This window comes from Drosophila innubila (genome assembly GCF_004354385.1).
Source record: "Drosophila innubila isolate TH190305 chromosome 2R unlocalized genomic scaffold, UK_Dinn_1.0 1_C_2R, whole genome shotgun sequence".
Lineage (NCBI taxonomy): Eukaryota > Metazoa > Arthropoda > Insecta > Diptera > Drosophilidae > Drosophila > Drosophila innubila.
Window position 1 is genome coordinate 3,504,225 of NW_022995374.1, and position 24,107 is coordinate 3,528,331.

At 34.7% G+C, this 24,107-nt stretch overlaps 2 protein-coding genes across 2 annotated transcripts; one reads left to right on the forward strand and one right to left on the reverse strand.

Moving 5' to 3' along the window:
• Window positions 1-151: 151 nt before the first annotated feature.
• On the forward strand, window positions 152-24,043 carry LOC117784333 (probable beta-hexosaminidase fdl). Its single transcript, XM_034622041.1, has 6 exons — window positions 152-545; window positions 18,936-19,118; window positions 19,183-19,730; window positions 21,288-22,023; window positions 23,235-23,553; window positions 23,615-24,043. Exons 2-6 carry the CDS (start codon window positions 18,955-18,957, stop codon window positions 23,867-23,869), a joined length of 2,022 nt encoding a protein of 673 aa, XP_034477932.1. The 5' UTR covers window positions 152-545; window positions 18,936-18,954; the 3' UTR covers window positions 23,870-24,043.
• On the reverse strand, window positions 4,914-12,065 carry LOC117785943. The gene is made up of 3 exons (XM_034624225.1): window positions 11,776-12,065; window positions 8,471-8,621; window positions 4,914-6,355 (listed from the first exon to the last, which is right to left on the reverse strand). Exons 1-3 carry the CDS (start codon window positions 12,063-12,065, stop codon window positions 5,243-5,245), a joined length of 1,554 nt encoding a protein of 517 aa, XP_034480116.1. The 3' UTR covers window positions 4,914-5,242.
• Window positions 24,044-24,107: the final 64 nt, after the last annotated feature.

A 24,107-nucleotide genomic window follows, 5' to 3' on the forward strand; every position in this document is an offset into this window, starting at 1 on the left:
TGAAAAGCTTCCGAGAAAATTCTTACAAAAATTTTGGAAATATTAAAAAAAATTTCTAGCCAAAAAAATCCGAAATGAAGTACATAAATGAAAAACACCCAATTTCGGAATTGTACTTATTTTTTTAAGTACAAACAATCAAGCCAGATCGGGAAATTTTGCAGGGTGGCAGCCTTTACAGCGGGTGGCAATCTTCCACACCAGTCGCCAAAAAAAAGTTACGCGCAGACGAAATGTGTAAATTTTTAGTGTAAATAATAATAATGCAAGCCATGAATATGTAATATTATAATTAGTTACACAGTGAGGGCCTTACATACACGCACAAAGCCGCTAAACGTCAACAAAACGCACTCATTTTGTGTCTAATCAGCTTTAAACCCCGCCGCACTCTTAACCTGTCGCGCCACCTCCATCTCCAACCGCCCGCTACCGCAAAAACAAAACTTACGCTTTTGGGATTTACGGCTCAGCCCGAGAAGCATCGGCATCGGTGTCACAGATAAAATCAGGACATGCAAAGAGCATTTCAAATTGCGGTGTGGGTAAGTATCTTGAAATGTTAACTACATGTGTGTGTGTGTGCCTTAAGTTTCTTGATTTTCTTCCCTCCTCCTTCTTAAATGTCTCTGAAGTCCGTTGTTTTGTGTGTTTTTGGCTATCTTTTCGATTTTTGGGCTATTCGCACTTATTTTCAGTTTTTTTGTGCCTTTCTTTTGTGCTTGTGCTTGCGTCACAAGTAAGCTGTACTTGTTATTATAATCTACATACATGTAAACTTTCATACATGTGCCTATGGGTGTGTGTGTAACTTCACTCAGCTGTTGTTGTTTTTGTTTTTGTCTTAAGCAATCGCCTTTTGAGCTGCTGTTGTTTCAGTTGCGGCATTTACTTTATGAAAAGTCCCCTAACGGTTGGTTTCCTTTTTGTTTTTGCTTCTGCAATTTGCTGATAACATCACAGAAATATGTACAGTGTACACTCTTAACCTCTTATTTATTTATATTTATAATTATTTGTTTTATTTCCAAATGCATACTTACATATATTTTTGAATACAAAAACAAAATACAAAATTAATTTCAAATGTTTTTAAATCTAATTAAATAGGAACATACCAAGTTTATACGACAGCTTAAATCGTTTTGAATTTATTCTCATTTTTGATTAACGAAAGCTTGCTTTTTAAACCTGTCGTTATTTTTTTAAGTCCATTTAAATTGTAGTGTAAACACTTCTGAATTTTTTATAAAATCAGCGGATTTTTAAATAAGCTGATAAATGATATCTTAAACTCTAAGATATGGTATATATAAGCACACAATTAGTTGTCTTTTATGAACACTTTAAATAGTAAGCTAAAAATATTTTGGTTACGTTTTAGCTGCCTTATAAACTTGGTATTAGTAAGAGTGTTCCTCTCTTTCCTCACACTTTTTTTTTCTAAAGTCATTTTCTCTTTTGTTTTCTCTCAATTTTCGGGTCACATAATTTGCCGCTTTGTTTTTATGCTTCCCTTGTGGCGCCCGCATTGACAGCAACAGCAACAACAACAAAAACAAAAACACAAACCCCATTGGCTATTTTTAAACACGTCCCGTCGTCACTCTCAGAAATATTTTACACACATACACACAGCACACACACACACACAGTTCCTTTCAAAAACTCACACACACACTAGTCGCTCAGCTAAAAACAATAATTTAAATTAATGCCTTTTGTTTAAATTGCTTTATAACACGGCAATTAAAAATGGCACATTGCACCATGAGGCACATGGCATTCATATCGAACACCCGATATTGTATTAATAAATCGAAGCAGTCAAAGAGACAAGCCCAGTAGCAGAGGGTCAGGGGGTCAAATGGTTGTCGATGCCGCTGCGCAGTTCGTGGCGCCATCTCTCGGCTTACATAGCTATGCTATACACAGAGAAAAAATGCCGTACTGAAATAAAGTTCGAATGAAATCGAATTAAGTATTAATTAAGATTTTTCGATTAAATTTATACTTGATGTAAGTACGAATTACTGAAAATAAGTATAAAAATCAGAGCTTGCAAGGTTTAATCCTTATATTAAAACTTTCTGGATAAAAACTGTTATTTTCAGACATTTCATAAACCTGTTTTAAATTTCACATTCAATTCTGTTTTAATTTTTATTACAAATTCTTTAACCAAATACTAAAATTCGTAATATAAGAACAAAGAATCTTGTATTAAGTAAAACTCCCAAAGTACTAGAAATAAATACGAATATATTTAAATCAAGTGTACACGTTTTTAAGTGAAGTTTTTAGTATCAAGTATCATATTCATATTTTAATATGTTCTTTTAATCAGTTTCAGAATGTTAAGGACTTTTATACAGTTTATTTCAAAAAAACTAAAATTCTTTAATTCTTTAAGATATTGTACTTGAATTAGTATCGAAAACCTCGAACTCAGTATTTTCATTAGTGAGAAATTAAGTTCGAAAAGTGGCATTTTTAGGACAAAATTCTTGATATTTTCGCTCTGTGTATATATATGTATGTATATTGAGGCCCACAAGTCTACGCTCTATTTTGTCTAGGTTGCATATTAGCACGGACGCCGTTTGTTGCTCTCTCTGGTGATGGGCGATGTTGCCTCTGTTGTCTACGCTCAGCAGCTCAGCTGACTGTGTGTGTGTGTGTGTGTGTGAGTGTGTGTGGCTGCCTCACTTGTTGTGCCACCAACGCAGCGCTTCATTTCATTTTCATTTTCAGTTGCAATTATAAGCTACGCGCGTTCCAACTGAATATTATGTGCATTTTTATTTGCCATCGTAAAATATTAATAAAAAGCAAACAAAATTAATTATCGAAACTAAAATAAACATGTGCTTATTGCCAATTTGTTTATATGATTCTTGTGTTTTTGTGCTGCAATTGTGTAATTTGATTGATTGAGAAATGCTGCTAGTGCGACGGTATGTGCAAAAAGGTGTTGAACAATATCATACAATAAATTCGAAATCATTCAGTTTGCCTTTTGTTGTTTGCTCAGAAATAGCGAAATATATATAAGCTGTCAGCAGAGCGATTATTGAACAACTGCAAATGAAATTGCGCATACGTTGCTGCCATTGGGGTTAAGCATACGCCCTGTTGGCAAATGGATAATCCATCGCAAGCGGGCCGCATTGTCAGCTCTTTGGTCATGAGATCATGAGCCGTTAACCAAACTAGACTGACAAACTGGGAAACTGAGAGACTGAGAGAGACGGACAAACATGCAATTGGGGTTGTCGGCATTTGGTTAACCCTATTTTTAGCACATCGTAAACGAAGATGTATGAAAAACATAAATAAAACGAATACAGAAAATGTTTAGAACGAATAAATATCAGCGGATCATTTATAGGTCATTCCAAGCTGATAAGATGTTAAGTATAAATGCATATTTGACAGCAAACAAATGCCGGGAAAAACAATTCTTATTAAAAAAATTCCTGTTGATCATCAAGGCAAAAACTCAAGCGAAAATGAATTCCACAACCCGTTAGATTGTGTGCCACGCAATGCATGCATAATTACATTCATGGCATACTGTCTGCCTGCTCCCTCCCCCTCCTCTCTTCACCCTCCCCCCTCTTTTCTCCCACCTCCCCTGCTGCCCGCTTTCATTTCAAGGCTGCCTTCTAAGCGAACCCTTTTTTTTGAGCTGCCCATAAATGTTAAATGTGTACAAGCGGGCTTTGGACGAGTGTACTCGACTAGCAGATACCCTGTTATTAGCTCTGTTCTTTTGTGCTCATCTATAATTTATGAAATTTGCCAAATACGTAGAACTATTTTTCTTATATAATAAATACTAGCATAAAATCAAATCAATCTAATTATAAAAAATTCAAACAATACAATAAAACATTGTAAATAATTTAATTTCTTGAATAGTAATAGGTTTTATCGATTTTTTAAATTAAATTAAATAATAATTTCATATATCCATATTTAGAATTTATTTACTACTAATTATAAAAAATTCAAACAATACAATAAAACATTGTAAATAATTTAATTTCTTGAATAGTAATAGGATTTATCGATTTTGTAAATTAAGTTAAATAATAATTTCATATTTCCAAAGAAAACTGGCTAAAAAATATTTGTAATTATATTAATGAAATTCGAGAGTTTGTTGCAAAAGTGAATATTCCCATTTTGAATGATTAAAGGGTATACAAAAATGATGAGAGCTACTAACAAGTAGCTTGTTACCATTTTTATTTAAGTGTTATGTTCGCTATAAGTTCTGCCCTCGCTTTTGTGGCAGTTTCATTGTCCAAGTCCGGCTTTACATTACATCCGATTTGTTTGCGGTCTTCCATTCGGTTTGTCACCCTCGTGGGACAGACTGCTTGCTAAACGAGGCAGACACAAAACATCTGCCTGCATGTGTGTGTACTTATATAATTCCAGGAATAGGAGAATACTTTTCCAAGTACTCGTACTTGTCGCCATTTGACTTGTCAGTTGCCATGTGACTTTGGGTTCGTTATATTTAATACAAAATCAATCGGATTGGCTTTAAGGGTGAAGGCTCTGTTAGTGGTTCAGTGGGACATGTTTGAGTATCTTTCATTTATTGATATATTTATTCTTTGGTCTGGGAACAAACATTTACATACTTTTATGGGGATATGTGAACTTACAACTAACAGCTACAATTTAAAATATGTGAGTTAATCAATCATTTCTGAGATCATTGTTGTTGTTGTTCTTGTTGAACCAATTAATAGGGTGGGTTTATTGTCATTGACCCAAGTAGATAAACAAAACTTTTTTAAATTAAAATTTATATTGGATATTGTAATCAACAATGATTAATTATTGATTTATTTATTAAATATTTCCAAAATTAAAAATAGAATTTGATTGGTGAAAAGAGTTTTTAATGAAAAACTCCTATTTTGAGGTCCTTGAACATTCTTAAGCATAAAGAACATAGAGAATAAAGTATTCATTAAAATAAGAAGCATTTGCGAAGCTAGGCCAATGACTTATCAGCCCACCCTCGTAGTTCAGGCAATTGAGATTTAATTAACAAATGGGGAAATGCCTAAAACTGCATCAACAACAACTGTTTAAATGTTTGTTTTAATTTGTTTTTATAAAATAAAGCACATTCGTGATAGATTTATCATTTGGTAGATATTTTGAACTAATCATACATTTGAAATGTTTGACATTTGACATTTGCAATTGTGAGTTATCAGACATATCCACTGGATTCGAGTTTCAGGGCTCCCTCATATGTGGGCAGTCCCGAAATGTCAATGATTTTGCTCATGTCCAGACTGATGATGCCATTCTCATTGATGTTGTTAATATCCAGGGTGGTGGCGACTGTTGTTGCCTCAGCTGCCACAGCTGCCGCACCTGATATGGCAGTTGACATCTCACTGCTATTGTCATTTTCGTCTATGTCAGCATTGGGAGCATCGATAGCTATAGCTTCAGTTGTGATGATGTCCACCACATTTCCATTTGCTGCATCAGCTTCAGCATCAATTTGATTGCCATTTGGACAAGCAGCTGTTAAGACCAGTTGCTGTTGTTGTTGCAGCTGCTCTTCAACACTTGCCCCACTTGCCACATTGTCGTTGTCATCACACTGTTCCAGGCCGCTTTCAACGGATGCCGCCAACATTTCGTCCTCGGCCGCATAGCGAAACTTGCCACACAGCGGACAGCCGCGTCTGTAGTGACTGTGTTGTTGCATGTGCTGCTGACTCTGTTGCAAATAGCGTCGACCAAAGCTGTTCAATCTCATTGCCGCCTGTGCATTCTTGCGTGCCTGCAATGCCTGCAACGGCAATGGCGGCGATGCTGATGATGCCATATACATCTCCAATTCCTGGCCATTGCCATTGTGATTCCTTGCCACAACAGCTGCTGCCGCCGCATTCCACATGCTCTCCACCTCGGCACGTTGCAGCGAGCAACAGGATTGGGCATTCAGCGTGCGACGCAATTGCTTGTTCGCCAAGGCATCGCCGACAGCTGCACTGTTGCTGCCACAGCTGCTGCCAGCAATTGCATCCACGCTGCCACCGGCACTTGCCACAGCAGACGTCACTTGCTGCAGACAGCTGATATCGAGCGTGGATCGATAGCCAGGCGGCGGGGAGACACGTTGCAACAGCAATTGCTGTTGCTGCAGCTGCAATTGCTGCTCCTCCAGTTGTTGTTGCTGCTGCTGCAGCAACTGCTGTTCATGCAACACAACAGCATCGTATGAAGGCGGCGGCTCATGATGCAGCGCCGGCAGAGCGGACAATCCGTCCGTTGAGTCGCCCAGAAATAGGCCAGATGTCTCATAGCACTGAAATAGATTAAATATAAACTCTTATATAATAAAGTATTTAAACAAATTGAAAATGATTTATTAATGTATAATTTTCATTTTAAATTTATAGTTTACAGATATTTTTCATAATATTTTTATGTTAATTTTAATCAACTGTTCTTGTTTGATCCTACTTAAATAAATAAAGAAATAATATATATCTACACTCAGAAAAAAAAGTTAAGATTTTCGTACTTAAAACACCCAATTTTCAAGTACATACAATCTCAAAAGCTGTCTAAATTCGGAATTTCTAAAGTTGTGAATAAAAATCTTACTTCAAGTTCGGTTTTCGCAAGTCCGGAAATTTTAAAATTAGATTTATTGGTCAGAATTCTAAATTTAAGATCGATTCATACTTAATTCAAGATTTTTAGTACTGCAATCTTAAAATTTTAAGAACGAAACGGTATAAATTCAAGTACGGTCATACCTAATTTTAGGATGGCATATTTTTCTGAGTGTAGTTTGAGTTCGAAGCAAGGAGATACAATACGTTACGTCAATAACTTTGAAAATAAAATGACCCTGTATAATATGTATATTAATACACCGTATATAAAAAAGACATTTTGCAATCTAGGAAAATGTTTGACTTTAGATTTACTAATCAAATTTATTATAAGTGCTATATAATTTTAATAAATATGTTAAGCGTCTTAGAATCAGATGCGAATTTTCACATATTTTATTTGATGTAAAAATTCAAATTAAAATTTTTTTAAAAGAGAAATGTGTAAAATGACCTATTAAATTATTTTTTAAAATGTCAAATAAAATCAATTTTTTTTTTGGAAAAACCTTTTATTAATATGGAAACAATTTAAGTATCAAAGATCTGCTGAGTTTTGTATAAGTGATAAAAGTTTGACGTATAGTAAAACAATAGAAATATATTCTTAAGTTGTATTAAATAAAAGTCTTTAACATCTTTGACGTCTAGTAAAACAAAAAAAAATATATATCTTTAGTTGTGTAAAATAAAAGTCTTTAAATAACCATAAAAAGTGATTTTTTCTTTAAAAAGTTTAAAATTTAGGTTTTTTAGCTGTTTGTAAAGTATTGTAAATACAAAAAATTTGGTATATTTAAGACAAAATTTGAAATTGTTCTAATAGTTGATATTTTTGGTTGAAATTTTGATCAATAACGATAATTTGCAGTCTCTGCTAGTAAGACAACAAAACATAAATTTCTTCAGTTGTGTTGCAATTAATTGTACATACATTTGTGTTTTAGCTATCAATTAAGTAAACATAATAGGGACAAGCAAATGTAATCACAGAAATGTTTGACACGCCCAAAAGCCAAATAGATAAATAAAAGAGCAATGCAATAAATTGTGATAATTTAGTCGGCGAAGTGAAATTAACGCTGCACAAATAAAAAAAGTTTAAATTGCACACATAATAAATTTATTAATTTCCGTAAGAAGAACGGTGTTGTGTTGTGTTGGCTGTGGAGATGGTTGTGGTTGTGGCACTTCTAATCGACCCAACTGCTTACTCCCGTTGACAACATTGGCTGACATGGGTTAAGCTAACGTTGATTTACGCTCCAGCCGGTTGCTAACGCTAACGTTGCCATTTCCCACTGGGCCAACAAACAACAATAAGAGCGCGGTGTAAATGTAAGTGTGGTAGAACCAAAGGGCCAACAACTTAGTGCAAGGAGAGCAGAGAGATCACAATGCCAAGTGCCAAGTGATGCCCTCCAATGTCCATTTCCAACATCAGCAACAATTGCGGCCTTTTTGTGTCTTTAGACTTTGCTTAGTGTTATTTATTTATTTATTAACTCTTCCCTTGTTTTTTATCGCACCTGTTTAATGCATAAATCTTCATTAGTTAAGCCAAGGCAACTCTTCAGTTATGTTGCTTTATTTTAAATGCGCAACTCAATTGACCACATTAATAAAAGCCAATTGGGCTAAGAACACGACTCAACAATATTTCACTTAATTTGTGCTTGAAATTCCGATATGATAGAAACGAATCGAAAATATAGAAGAGCCATTTTATGTTTTAGATTGTGATGATCCATAATCGATAGTGATCAATAGGTTTACAGGTCTATTAGGCATTTACTTACCTGTTCTACGCTATAAATTTCCATGTTGGGATCGTTTTCCAGCCATTGATGTTGTTGCTGTCTGTAGGCAGCCTCAGTACGTTTTTTGATATTGCGATGACAACAATAGCAAACTACACACAAAATTGTTGTCACTAGACACAGCATCGACCTGCAAAAAATCACAGATTAGCTGTATGCATGCACTTTTGTATACCCTGTAATGACTAAGAAATTTAACAAATATCGTTCAAAGAATTCAAATTTCCTTTGGTCAGACAGTTTCAGCTTAGCTCGAATCAAGTTAAAGACTAAAATATGTACTTTATTTATTTTTAATATGTTGTGTAGTGTTAACTCCATCCTTATAAACTACACGGTATATGGAATGGAGCACATATTTATTTATGTGATTGTAGCAATCGAATTCATTACGAAATTTAATTCCAATTTTTCTCTTATTAATTTTTGCTTAACAACTCACAAAGATGTACACATACAATGAGAATATGTACACTGATAAAAAAAATGTTCTAAAATTTAGATTTTGGTCTCAGAACTAAGATTTTTGGTCTAAAAAATGCGTCGAGAACATAAAATTCTTAAATTAAGAGAGCACATCTTCTTAATTTAAGAATAAATGTTCTTAAAATTAAAATTAAAAAATAAAAAAATAAAAATTATTTTATGTATATAATTTTTTTAAATTTAGATTTTTTTATATTTTATTCTGTTTTAATAATTTTATAAATGTTATTTATATTTTTTTATATTATATTAAGATTTTAAGATTTTTTAGTTTAATAATCTTAGCTTTAGCATTTTGGTCTTAAAATAATCTTATTAAAAGAACAAAATATTTAAGATGAATGTTCTTGATTTTTGAAGTTTGTCTTTTTTTTCAGTGTATATATGTGAATGCCTTAGTGAATACGTTTGTGTATATGTAACATTCTATTGTGTTTGGCCCAAAGGCAATATTGGCCCACAAAATAGATAAATGGAATGCGTAACACGAAATGTTGAATGTTGTGTTTTTTTGTGATAACAAGCAACAATTACGCTACTTCAGATACTATTTTCAATATTTCCCCGAACAATGTCAACAACTTCTTGAATTGCAATTATAGATAATTTATAGTTGGCCAAGCTTGAATTGACAAAAGAATTGCTACTATTAATGTTTATTTAGATTGACAATTTTCATTTGAAAGTTGATTAAATTATTAAGCTATTGGGAATAATTTAATTAAATCTGCATTGTGTTTTTTTTTTTTGAATAACTAAGTAGAAGATTTAATATTAAATTCAATTTGCAATCATACTAAGTAATATATAATTTAGTCGAAATTTGCAGTGTCAATTAAATATAATAATAAGTAATCAATAAAAGAAAGATATATATGATTTATTGTCCGATAATTCTATTTCAAGTTTCACATATTATTTATTTCATAGAGACATTGTCGATTATTTTCTACCCAATTCTACACAAAAGGGTAAACTATATATATTTGGTAAAAATTGATTCGAATCAAAATTGATTTTTTCTGCTATTAAACTGACAAAGTTCTATTAACCATAATAATGAAAATGATAAAAAAAGCAATTTTGAAGCGTCGTAACCTCGTTTTGTGAGTTCCTCAAATCTGTTACACGTTACACAAATCAATGATGTCACTTAATCCGCTTTAAATGCAACATAATGCGGCACACTTGTCGTTCTGCCTATGTGTTCTTTGTCCTTTGTCCTTTGCCCGCCCCTTTGCCTAGTTTTTTTTTTGTTTTCCTTTCAGCGCCTTTCTGCCACTCATTTCTCTTTGCTCGCTTTCCTCATTTTCCGAGCGCCTCACGCAATTTCTTGCATGTCAACGGTTCATTAAAGGCCCAAAAAAAAAGTGAGGTAAAAGGTTGGCGTTAAAGGGGAGTAAAGCGAACGGGGGGCGTGTCTAAAACTATCAACAACTGGTGGGGGAAATTCATTGACATGCTATAGACGATCGATAAAAATGTAGTTAAAATAAAGTTACGAGATTCGAAGCGCATGCTGTTTACAGACATAAACATTTTTGTTGTCAATTTTGGCTTTATTTTTGGTTAACCCATTTTTTAGTGCCGCTCTTCCTCTTCTTCTGCAGCTCGTGTTGCATAAAAATAAATTTTAATAAGCGAACCATGACACATTTTCAACCAAAAGAAAGAGTAATGTAACAAGAGAAAAATCGCGCAATTATAAATATGTTTACTTTATTATAAGCTCTCGTCCTTCCAGTTGAGAAAAAGAAGAAAAGACATGCTTCTAACTTCCCCAGAAGACTTGTACGAATTTTTGATGTTATTAATTTTCAGCTGGCTAATAAATCATATACATGATCTATGCAGCAGCAGAGTACCAACAATGATGATGGAATACTCGTGTCATAACATCCGCAAATGTCGAGAATTATGCACAATTAGGGAAATTACGAAAAGCCATTTAATTTAATTTATGTCAAGCTACTTTGCCAGTCGATAAAGTACAAGATAAGGCAATTACCAATTCGAATTCGTTAACTTTATGGAACGCCAAAAAGTATGCTATAAATTATAAATTTGTCATTGGAAGATAAAGAGATTTCAATTTGGTTAAAAAGCTGTCTATTATGTTTGGAACTTTCAATTATATTCATAATTAATTATATCTAATATTTAAATTATAATTTTCCTAGCTATATATTAAAAAATTGAAAATTTAATAGTCATATTACTATATATAAAAAAAAAAAAATTTCAAAATGTGGGAAACTTTCATTAAATAATTTTATAATTTTCAAAATTCAAGGCAAACTGTTAATTGAAATATAAAATTATTTTAATTAGGTGTGTTACAGAAATCTCTAGAGATTTGGAAAAGAAATGTTTTTAAAAACAAACGTTCTAAATTTTGAAGTTCCTTTAATGTCAAAGATTTAGATATTTAACAGATATTCAGGCCTGTTCCGGTTTTCACTTCCTATCTTATCGGATTTCAAAATATGTAATTATTAACGTTGCGTTTGGGCTAAGCATTTTAAAATTATATTTTATCACTTTATTGGACTTAAATTCACCAACTTAAAATGAATTCAATAGGCAAAATTTTTCCAAAATATAAAGATTTTCACTTTTGACAAATCTTGCATTTATAATTGAAAGTTTATCAGCTTGCCTGTGGGCTGACTTGACTTGACTGATATTCCCAGTTACCAGTCTGTCTCTGGCTGTTGCAACAGAACTTGGCTAACTGCACTGCTTATAAATGAATCATGGCAAATGAATAAAGCAGCTGCCAAAGCGGCGTCACTCACCCGCCAAGCAAAAGATTCACACTGCCATTGACAACATGAGCGTAACTCTGTGAACCGCTGCCACCAGCTGCTCCATGGTGGATGCCACTGCCACTGCCAATGCTAGAGCCAGCGGCGCCATTAAGTAGTGAGATGCCACCACCTGCTCCTCCTGCTGCTGCTGCTGCTGCTCCGCCACGCTGCTGATTATAGAGTCCCATGCCGCCTTGATAGTAGGTAGAATGCAATGGCGATTCCTCTTCCTCATCCTCCAGCTCCTCGCTGCTGGCGGGCAAAGATGTTGTGCCCATTGTTGTTGCTATTGCTGTCGTTGGCGTTGACGTTGCTGTTGACATGACTGTTGCATTGTATGGCGGTTGTTGCTGCTGTTGACTGACCGCCGCGAGAATTGCATAACGTTTCAAAGACATATTTCCACTTATGGCTTAAAGTTAGAGCGATTGCATAACGATTAGCCAACGCCAATAACAACACAAAATACACACACACACACACCTGTGTCGAATGTTAACTAAACACTAATACACTTAAAAATGTAACGCTGCAAGCGCTAGACTAAACCAAGGACAACATGCCTGCCACTGTAGTCCTTGCGTATACGTAATGTACGTCAGCCTGACACGCAAACAACGCAAGCCGCGATCGATGGCCAAGGTAACCAGCTAACCAGCTAACCAACTAACCAACTAACCAACCAACAACTGCTAGAACAACATCAACTACAAGTGTTACTATTTCTATTTTTGTTGCCTATTTAGTGGCTGGCTTTTGAACTGTGAACCGTGTCTCATCGCGTCGTGTTTACGGCGTACGTCTTGGCAAATGCGTAGTGCTGCTGCAACTGAGTCCCGGCTTGGCTGGCTGACTAGCTGGCAGTCTGCTTTTGGCCAGGCTGACTTGGCTTATCCTTTTGCTGTGTGTGTGTGTGTGTGTGTGTGTGTCTGTTGTGTCTGCCATGCGGCACGACGAAGTTTGTTGGGCAAACCCGACTGCGTTGCTTCGTTGCATACTCGGCAACGTCCAACCAATTCCTTCGTTTTTGTTGCTGTTGTTTTGTTGTTTTTGCTGCTGCTACTGTTGTTGCCATTTGCTGTGCGCCTGTTACAATTTTTGCCGCCATTTTGCTGTTGCTTTTGAAAGCAGCTTTCCCTTTTCAACGGCCATAATAAAGGCCGCCAAGCACAGCTATTTGTATTGAGCTTCCTCTTTTTTGTGTGCTCTGCATGTCTGCATGTGAATTCTTCTAATGTGTGACTGTACATGTGTGTGTATGTGTGTGCATGTGTGTGTTTTATGCTCATATGTGTGCGGTTCCTGCGCGTTTCACATCAAATTGAGCGCCAACTGCTTTATGTACCCTGTAAACATAAATTTACTTAATTGTATATTACTCGTAGAAACTATTGTATACTTATGACATAGACAAATTTATTCTATTTTTAAGTGACAAAATTGCTTTGCTGCTCTTTGTAAAATTTTTAGATGTGCTCCACAAAATTTCTAGAGATTTTAAGCACAATTTCATTTGAAAACAACCGAACTAAAGAACCAGACATTTAATTTTTCGGGCAGATTTTCAGAGTCACAAAACTAGAAATGGCATTATTCGTTTGTCAAATTTCAATAAAATTTTTTAACAGATTATATATTTAAGAGAGCTTGAGACTTTTTTCTCAACACTTGCTATTTAATACAATATTTAATTACTTTTTCTATATTGAAAATAAAATAACATGTTTTTTTTTTAAGTCTGTTCCAAAAGAAAAGGATTTTTTTTAACAAAAGGATATTTTCAAGATGATCATATTTTTTTTTTGAGTATATACTAAATTTAAAAAAAAATAACATGTTTTTTTCAAATATGTTGCAAGAGAAAAGTATTTTTTTTTTGTAACAAAAGGATATCTTCAAGTTGATCACATTTTAAAGTAGCACCTCTTATTTGTTTTGAGTATATGGTTGGTGTTGTTGTTGTGGCAACCGTGCATGCCATTTGAACAACACTTGTCGCCAACTGTCGTTTTTCACGGCATGCGACCATAAATAATAATGCGACTCAAAGCAACAGTCGATGCACCGCATATTGAGCAATGGAAACAGAAAACTAAATAAATATTGCGTAGCGAATTTGATTATTTATTTTAATTTAAAATATATTGACAAGTCTACAATTTTTATAATAGAAATTTATTAGTAAATATTTAAATGTTGCTGTTATAAGCGAGTTTACTTATTATTTGTATATAACACAAATAAATTATATTGTTTTTATTAGGGATGTAAATCCAAACTTTAGATCGAGTTTTATATCGAAATAGAAAGTCACCAAAAATACGCATCGAGTTGTCGACATATCGGAAAATAGTAGATCGAGTTGCAAATATCGAGTTTTTTTTAAAAAAAATTTTTTTATCACAAAATACACTCGTACTTTTTTTTAGAAATATTATTTTTCTTGCATCGTTTTCATGCCTAATTCAAACCTTGATAATATTTTAATTTTTTTTTTCTACAATGAACAAGAACCAGTAAGTTTTCGATTTTTCATGGAAATCGATTTAATCTACTGGATAGATCGTCCAGAAAATCATCGAGTTGAACTACTCGACAATCGCTTCCGCGAAAATCGAGTTGTCGATATTTCGATATATTTTTACATCACTAGTTTTTATATTTAATTTATATATATAGACTTAAAAAATGTTTAAGTATTAAAAAAAAAGCTAAATCTAACAAGAAAAAGCTAAAATGGCGGCACTGATGCTTAGTAAGGAAAAAACAAACAGTTTAGTCATGAAATACTTTAGAAGTTCCACTTCTATTTAACAAACTGAACAAGCTGTTTCTGTTGAAAAATATATTTTGAATGGAAATACTCCACTAAAATCATTAATTAAATTCAATGCTGCCCAATGTGTGTAATTATTGTGGAACTAATTGTTATGCATGACGAATAATTGAATTTTGATATGGCGACAGGTGTGCTCAATATTTTGGACACACACTGTAAACGCGTCCAGCAGCTCAGCAACAATGGCAGCTGGTTTCAAGAACATATGTAAATGCCTGCACGCCATTTTTGGGACCAGCATTTGTGTGTGCTCTAGCTCCATGTCAACTCAGTCAGCCAGTCAGCCAATCGGCCTGCCAACTGGGAAAATCTTGGAAAATAAAACAATAAGGGAAAGCAAGAAAACAAATCCGTGCAACTGATAGTAGTAACTTACACCTTGAGAGTCGCGCGCGCCAAATCTACCAAGTTGTCACAAATTTCGTATATTATTTTATAGTTGGCTTCATTCGCCACATGTGTGTGTGCGTGTAAGTGGCTTAATTTTACATTTGTGCAAGAGAAATTGTCAATTCATCCAAGAACAACAGTTGTGGCTACAGTTGAAAAGAAGACTGTGACGAAAGCAGTGACAGCTGCCTTTCAACTCTTCAAGAGGGGTCTCCTTGTGTCCTTATTGAGACAGATGAGGCTCGTACCCTTCGATGATGGATTGTTTTTGTCGCTTTTGGTCACGGAGCGCAACTCTGCGCACGCGCTACGGGTAAGAGTTAAGCGCTAGAAAGTATGCTACACTTTTTTGTAGTTGAGTCTGAATCACAATTAGTTTTAGTACGAGCAAAGTAACTAATGATTGCGACTGTTGCCAATACTCTTAGTTGTTTTTTTTTGGTAGCATTAATTATGCATACACACTTGATTTATTATGCACAAGGTATGGCTGTTGAAATGTTGCACTTGCCCCGTTTGTAATAACACGTCTTGTTTTTTTATACCACTGACCATTTGCTATTGACAGGGCGCAACAAATTGTGGACTTTGTGGCACGTGTTACGGCTCCTGTACCAAGTATTTATTTTTTTTTTCTTTTTCATATTTTCAAACTGTAACACGCAGGACTTGCAACACCACAGGGTGTGTCTATATACCGCAGGCTATATGAATTTAGCAACCACCTATAACTACAACTACACCCACACCTACATCTATGTAGGTGTACATTAGTCACCAGTTTGTCGACCTGTCCCTGAATGTGCTCATATGTGGGTGGGTTTCTCTATGTGGTAATTGACACAGTTTAAAGTCGCATATGACCATCAATGTTAACTTAATTTAAGTTATAAATCGATAAGCAAACATCGCTGTGTTTGTCTAGTTTATTGTACGTATAATAAATAATATTACTTATAGCTTAGCAAACTGATAAGCATAGGAAAAGTCTCAGAAGTAGCTAAAGGTGGTGGATATTCCATAAATACAGGGTATATTTAAACATTTTTAACTTTCTCTCTTTAACTTTCAGTTCTTCACTGCACACTTCATCAAAAACTTTAATCTGACATAACTTTGTCAATTCTTAACCGATTTTCTACCGGAATATCAATTTGATCATTATTTGACCTCTATTTTCATACTGCATCAAGATTGGAAAACTTAATTTTTCTTCCTTCACTGTCTATTTTTTCCATACTTTCGATCACTGTCTATTTTCCCCATACTCTTCCCTTGACATTTTTTCAAAATATTCAAACTGGCATAACTTTGTCAAATCTTAACCGATTTTCTTCGGAAATATCAATTTGATCATTATTTGGCCTCTATTTTTACACTGCATAAAAATTGGAAAACTTAATTTTTCTTTCTTCACTGTCTATTTTTTTCATACTTTCGATCACTGTCCATTTTCCCCATACTCTTCCCTTGACATTTTTTCAAAATATTCAAACTAGCATAACTTTGTCATATCTTAACCGATTTTCTTCCGGTATATCAATTTGATTTTAATTTGACCTCTATTTTCATACTGCATTAAAATTGGAAAACTTAATTTTTCTTCCTCCATTGTCTATTTTTTCCATACTTTCGATCACTGTCCATTTCCCCATACTCTTCCCTTGACATTTTATCAAAATTCAAAGTGGCATAACTTTGTCAATTCTTAGCCGATTTTCTTCCGGAATATCAATTTGATCATTATTTGACCTCTATTTTCATACTGCATCAAAATTGGAAAACCTAATTTTTTTTCCTTCACTGTCTATTTTTTCCATACTTTCGATCACTGTCCATTTTCCCCATATTCTTCCCTTGACATTTTTTCAAAATTCAAACAGGCATAACTTTGTCAATTCTTAACCGATTTTCTTCCGGAATATCAATTTAATCATTATTTGTCCTCTATTTTCATACTGCATCAAAATTGGAAAACTTAATTTTTCTTCCTTTACTGTCTATTTTTTCCATACTTTCGATCACTGTCTATTTTCCCCATACTCTTCCCTTGACATTTTTTCAAAATATTCAAACTGGCATAACTTTGTCAAATTTTAACCGATTTTCGTCGGGAATATCAATTTGATCATTATTTGACCTCTATTTTCATACTGCATCAAAATTGGAAAACTTACTTTTTCTTCCTTCACTGTCTATTTTTTCCATATTTTCGATCACTGTCCATTTTCCCCATACTCTTCCCTTGACACTTTTTCAAAAATTTCAATCTGTCATAACTTTGTCAATTCTTAACCTATTTTCTTCCGGAATATCAATTTGATCATTATTTAGCCTCTATTTTCATACTGCATCAAAATTGGAAAACGTAATTTTTCTTCCTTCACTGTCTATTTTTTCCATAATATCGATCACTGTCCATTTTCCCCATATTCTTCCCTTGACATTTTTTCGAAATTCAAACTGGCATAACTTTGTCAAATCTTTACCGATTTTCTACCGGAATATCAATTTGATCATTATTTGACCTATATTTTCATACTGCATCAAAATTGGAAAACTTAATTTTTCTTCCATCACTGTCTATTTTTTCCATATTTTCGCTCACTGTCCATTTTTACCATACTCTTCCCTTGACACTTTTTCAAAATATTTAAGCTGTCATAACTTTGTCAAATCTTAACCGATTTTCTTCCGGAATATCAATTTGATCATTATTTGTCCTCTATTTTCATACTGCATCAAAATTGGAAAACGTAATTTTTCTTCCTTCACTGTCTATTTTTTCCATAATATCGATCACTGTCCATTTTCCCCATATTCTTCCCTTGAAACTTTTTCAAATATTCAAACTGTCATAACTTTGTCAAATCTGAACCGATTTTCTTGCGGAATATCAATTTTACCAATATTTATTCTCTATTTTGATTCTTCATCAAAATTAAAAATTAAATTTTTTTTCATCACTGCCAATTTTTTCCACACGATTTGAGAAAACTTGATATTTAGATGCTCATATTATTTGCCCATTAATCGACAACGCGATTCAACTTTTCCGATTCTTACATTTCGATTTTAAACTTATATACATTACTAGTAAATTTATTTGCTACATATTTATTTCTATCCAATCAAAGCAAACTCAGAACTTGACATGTTTCGATGGATAAATTTAAACTGAAAACTTGTATTAAAATATGTGTGTTTGAGTGACCTCCAATGTGTTGCATGTATTGTTAGCTACATTGAAATCAATTGCAATATTGTTAGACAACATGCGATACAAACTGCAATACAATATCCGTCAATTTGGTCAAGCGCATCTTGGGTAACTATAACCAAGTACCTAAACATATTAAATGGGGAAACTGTTGTTCGTGCAACATATTGATAGGATATTTAAGCAAACGTTTTATACGCTTTTCTTTCACATTATGCGCTGTCGAAGCGGGTAAACAAAGGAAAATCCTAAGCTAGCTTCAATTTCAAAACGGTTGCGTGTCTGGATTTATATATATATATATATGAAAGACAAACAATTTTCATATGCGCTTTATGTGTCATAAATGCCAAGCCAAAAAAGAGGCTAGTCTTTTGTGGCAAATGGGTGGAAATGGGGAAATGGGTTTTCCCTTAAGATTTTATCGCTTGCTAAGCCCAAGCTCAAGTCATCCAAATCGCGAACATTGATTAAAGTTCGATGTGTATTGTTGTACTCGTTGTTGTTGTTGTTGTTGTTGTGTCTCTTTTGTGGGTCACCCGCATTAAATGACAACGACAAAGTCAAAGACAGACCTTTGTTATTGTTTGTTTAACTATTTAATTTATATTTAAGCTCACAGGTTGATGTTGTCAACTGATAACAGATAAGCAGTCTCTGGTCTTGAATGACAAATTGTTGTTCTATATATATTTGCAGCCTACGGTACCTCTATAAGATGTCGCTGGCCGTCTCTCTGCGTCGTGCTTTGCTGGCGCTGCTCTCTGGCGCCATATTTATACTGACAGTGCTCTATTGGAATCAGGGAGTGATCAAGACACAGGCATACAGCGAGGCACAGACGCGTCCACACAATCACAAGGATCGCAATCATTTTTCCATGTAAGTAGAGGAGCATGCCAGTCAATTAGTTGTCCATTAATCCATAATTTAAACTTCTACTTAGACCCGTGGAAAGGTCGTGGACATACAAGTGCGAGAATGACAGATGTGTGAGGTCAAGCTATCGCCGGAATGATGGCAATACGAAGCGTGTGTCCTTCATTAGCTGCTCCATGACCTGCGGTGACATCAACATTTGGCCACATCCCACAACCAAATCACTGATCAGCGCCCACACGTTGCGCTTCTCTGTGGAGGATGTGCAGCTTCGTTTGGATTCGCCGCATCGCGAGGTGGCCAAGCAGCTGAAGGTGGCCTTTGATTGGTTTGTCAAGGACTTGCGGCAAATCCAGCGATTGGACTATGCCACACACACAGCTGAGGCTGCGGCGGCATCCGCATCTGTCAGCGAAGCTACGTCCAGGCTGAGACAGCACAGCAGCGACGCTGAACCGGCTGAAATGCCGCCAGCTGCTTCACTCTTCAGCTCCACATTTGGCTTGCATCGTGCCGGCGATTTGGACAGTCTTCAGGTGAAGCTGTCGGTGCACGAGTCCAGCGAACTTAACTTCAATCTGGATAATAATGAGAGCTATCATTTAAGCACAACCTGTAAGTAAACATGATTGAACTATTACCTTGCAGACTGTTTGACATTATATGGGAGATCGCTTGGTATCAGGGAATCAAACCAAAACAAATATCGGAAACCGGTAGTTTCGGTAAAAGGTTCTATTTCGGTTTATTCCTTTCAGTTCCGTTATCAATACCGGTACGTAGCGGTACAACAACTCAATTTCGAAACATTTTAAAATGTTAAGATGTCGTTTTATAATAAGTATGTCATCAAAATAAATAGCTAGACCTAGAGCAAACATATTTTTATATAACGAATTTAAAAATCTTTGAATGCTGAATTGATTCTGATGCCAAATCATGATCACAATGACATTCCGCTTGAAAATCGGTTTAGTTTTGATCAAGTTATGACAGTTTGAACTTGGTCATACTTCGGAGTTAGTCATTTTACAAGTCAAAATTTTTGCTCAACTTAACATGATTTATTACAAAAAATTGAAAGGTCTGAGAATCAAGTTTAAAGTGTTGTTTTATACTAATTACGATAAAAGGAGTTGACTAAAAGTGAAAACTTGAGATTTTAAATTTTGATTTTTGAAAATATAAAAGGGGGGACCCTTACCATCGAAATCGAATCTTAGTCGAAAATAATTAAATTTTCTAAATGAACAAAATTTAAATGCAGAATAAATTAAGAGCCCAAATCATGATTAAAATGATATTTCGTTTGAAAATCGGTTCAGTTTTGATCAAGTTATGACAGTTTGAAGTTGGTCAGACTGCGGATTTAGACACTTTACAAGTCCAAATTTTTGTTAAATTTCACATGATTTTTTCCAAAAAAATGAAAGTTCTCAGAATCAAGTTTAAAGTGTTGTTTTATACTAATTACGATATAAGGAGTTGATTAAAAGTGAAAACTTGAGTTTTAAAATTTTGAATTTTCGAAATTTCATAGGGGGGACCCTTAGCATCAAAATCGAAATTTGGTCGAAAATAATTAAATTTTCTAAATGAACAAAATTTGAATGCAGAATAAATTAAAAGGCCAAATCATGATCAAAATGATATTCCGCTTGAAAATCGGTTCAGTTTTGATCAAGTTATGACAGTTTGAAGTTGGTCAGACTTCGGACTTAGTCACTTTACAAGATACAATTTTTATTCAATTCTACTTGATTTTTTACAAAAAAAAATTAAAAGGTTCAGAATCAAGTTTAAAGTTTTGTTTTATACTAATTACGATATTACTTGAGATTGAAAATTTTGAAACAACATAATATTTTTGGAAAGTGGAAAAAATTATTTATTTCGTTTACGGTTAGTTTTCGACAGGTCATTCCTATGGGAGCTGTTTGATATAATGATCTGATTTTAGCTAAATTGGTTAGGGATGTTTAAGACAAAACTTAATACTTAAAATTAATTGAGATATCTCAAAAAATAATAAAGTTCTGAAGGTTGATTTTCGAATATATATATTTTTATAAGTGCAGTCACGCCTTCTATAATAGTTTTATTTTACCTTCTGCAAGGGTATAAAAACAGTCTTAAAATTGCTCTTTAATTGAAGTATTTTATTATCCGTAGATGAACATAGACGGCTTGTTGTGCACATCATAGCACACTCCTACTTTGGGGCACGTCATGGCCTGTCCACGCTGCAGCAGCTCATCTGGTATGATGATGAGGATCGACTGTTGCACACCTATGCCAGCACATTGATCAATGATGTGCCCAAGTTTCGCTATCGTGGACTCATGTTAGATACCTCTCGTCATTTCTTTTCCGTGGAGGCAATCAAACGGACCATTGCAGCGATGGGTTTGGCCAAGCTAAATCGCTTCCATTGGCACATAACCGATGCGCAAAGTTTTCCATATGTATCACGACATTATCCCGAACTGGCTGAGCACGGTGCCTACTCGGATAGCGAGACGTATACGGATCAGGATGTCAAGGAAATTGTCGAATTTGCAAAGATCTATGGCGTGCAGGTGCTCCTAGAGCTGGATGCACCGGCTCATGCGGGCAATGGCTGGGATTGGGGACCGAAACGTGGCCTCGGCGAATTGTCGCTGTGCATCAATCAACAGCCATGGAGCTTTTACTGTGGCGAACCGCCTTGCGGTCAGCTGAATCCCAAAAATAACCACACCTACCTCATAATGCAGCGCCTGTACGAGGAGTTCCTGCAGCTAACGGGACCCACGGACATTTTTCACTTGGGCGGCGATGAAGTGAATCTGGATTGCTGGGCGCAGTACTTTAACGACACAGATCTGCGTGGTCTGTGGTGTGATTTTATGCTACAATCCAATGCTAGGTAGGATCACAAAACCATATATGTTCACTAGAGTGGCTCAATTTGTATGGAGTAAAAAAAATTTTAATCTACAATGAATTCTAAGAAGAATTGCTTAAGAAACCATGGCTCTAAAACCAATGTCGAAATCCTTTTTTCCACATACGTGATATTTATATAAATATTTGTCTGTTAGGTGAAACTTAACTCATAAAAAAAAAAACTCCAGATAGAGGTCAATTTATGATGAATTTAGCAGGGACCGTAAATAATAATTATTTTATTATTATTTACTATTTAAAAAAATCACTCACTTCTAATGGACGTAGAAAAAAACGAATTACACCAAAATCTTTAGTTTTGTATTACACAATCTCTGCATTTATCGCATGATTTTTAAAATGCTGACTTTTACGATTTTCTTTAACAATAATAATTTTTTTTGATCAAAAAAATAAAACTCAACAATAATGCTTATTTTTGATCAAAAAATAAAACTCAAAAAATAATGATTAAAAATGATTTTTTAATGAAAATAAAACTCAACAATAGTTTCTGACTTTTTAAAATTCGTCCTTGAAGGACATGTGATGTATCATAGAAAAAATATTAAGCCATAGATCAAGAATATCTAATCATATCGGTAAAAAGTTTAACACAGAAGTCATAAACTATTGTTGGATTTTATTTTGAGCAAAAAAAAGTACAAATCATTTTTAATCATTATTTTTTGAGTTTTATTTTTTTGATTAAAAATAATCGTTATTGAGTTTTATATTTTTTGATCAGAAATAATCATTATTGTTAAGTTTTATGTTTTTGATAAAAAATAATCATTATTTTTGAGTTTAATTTTTTTGTTCAAAAATAATTATTATTGTTGAAGAAAATCGTAAATATTATTATATAATCATTAAAGAGAGATTTTTAAAATAAAACTTATAATGACTACGCTCCCTGGAATTTAGAGATAAGAATTAGTTGGATCGGATAAGTAGAACGGCATTAATAGCTTTTGTTTAATATAGTTAAAGAAATACAAGCGCCTAAAAGCACGCAGTAGTTCTTAAATTGTTGGAGCAAACGATTGCATACAGTAAAAATATACGTATAAAAAGTTGAAGCTCGATATTGATACAGATTCTACTTAGAATTCATTGTAGAATTCATAAATTGACCCACTCTAATGTTCACTTTGATCGCTTTGTAATGTTCCCTGTTCTCATACACAGACTGAAGCTGGCCAATGGAAATGTCGCGCCCAAGCATGTGGTTGTCTGGTCCAGTGCGCTGACGAACACCAAGTGTCTGCCGAACAGTCAGTTCGTGGTACAAGTCTGGGGCGGCAGCACGTGGCAGGAGAACTATGACCTCTTGGACAATGGCTACAACGTTATTTTCTCGCATGTCGATGCTTGGTATTTGGATTGTGGCTTTGGCAGTTGGCGGGCAACAGGTGAAGCTGCCTGTTCACCCTATCGCACCTGGCAGAATGTCTATAAGCATCGTCCCTGGGAACGCATGCGTCTGGACAAGAAGCGTCGCAAACAGGTAAGGTAACTGAACATCATTTAAAGACAACTTACTATAGCTGAATCTTTATTCCATAAAGGTTCTGGGTGGCGAGGCGTGCATGTGGACGGAGCAGGTGGATGAGAATCAATTGGACAATCGATTATGGCCGAGAGCAGCGGCATTGGCGGAACGCCTCTGGTCCGATCCGAATGATGATCACGATTTTGATGTTGTGCATCCAGAAGTATTTCGACGAATTTCATTGTTTCGCAATCGCCTCGTCGAGCTGGGTATCAAAGCTGAAGCTCTATTTCCCAAGTACTGCGCACAGAATCCCGGCGAGTGCATTTGATATTATTTTTAAGTAAGAATGGAGAAGGAGGAGCTAAAAGCCAGCCAGATACCGCCTGCCCCTCCCCCCCACACTCTGTGCGTTAATTAGTTAATAGTGTAATTGTTATTTTTTTTTGTAATAATTATTATGTATTAACAATACTTATTAAGCGTTAAGCGTCCACTAAATCAATGCGCAACTCGAAACATTTTTTGCAGACCAAATGGTTTCCGGCAGACCAGCCCCGTGTGAACTT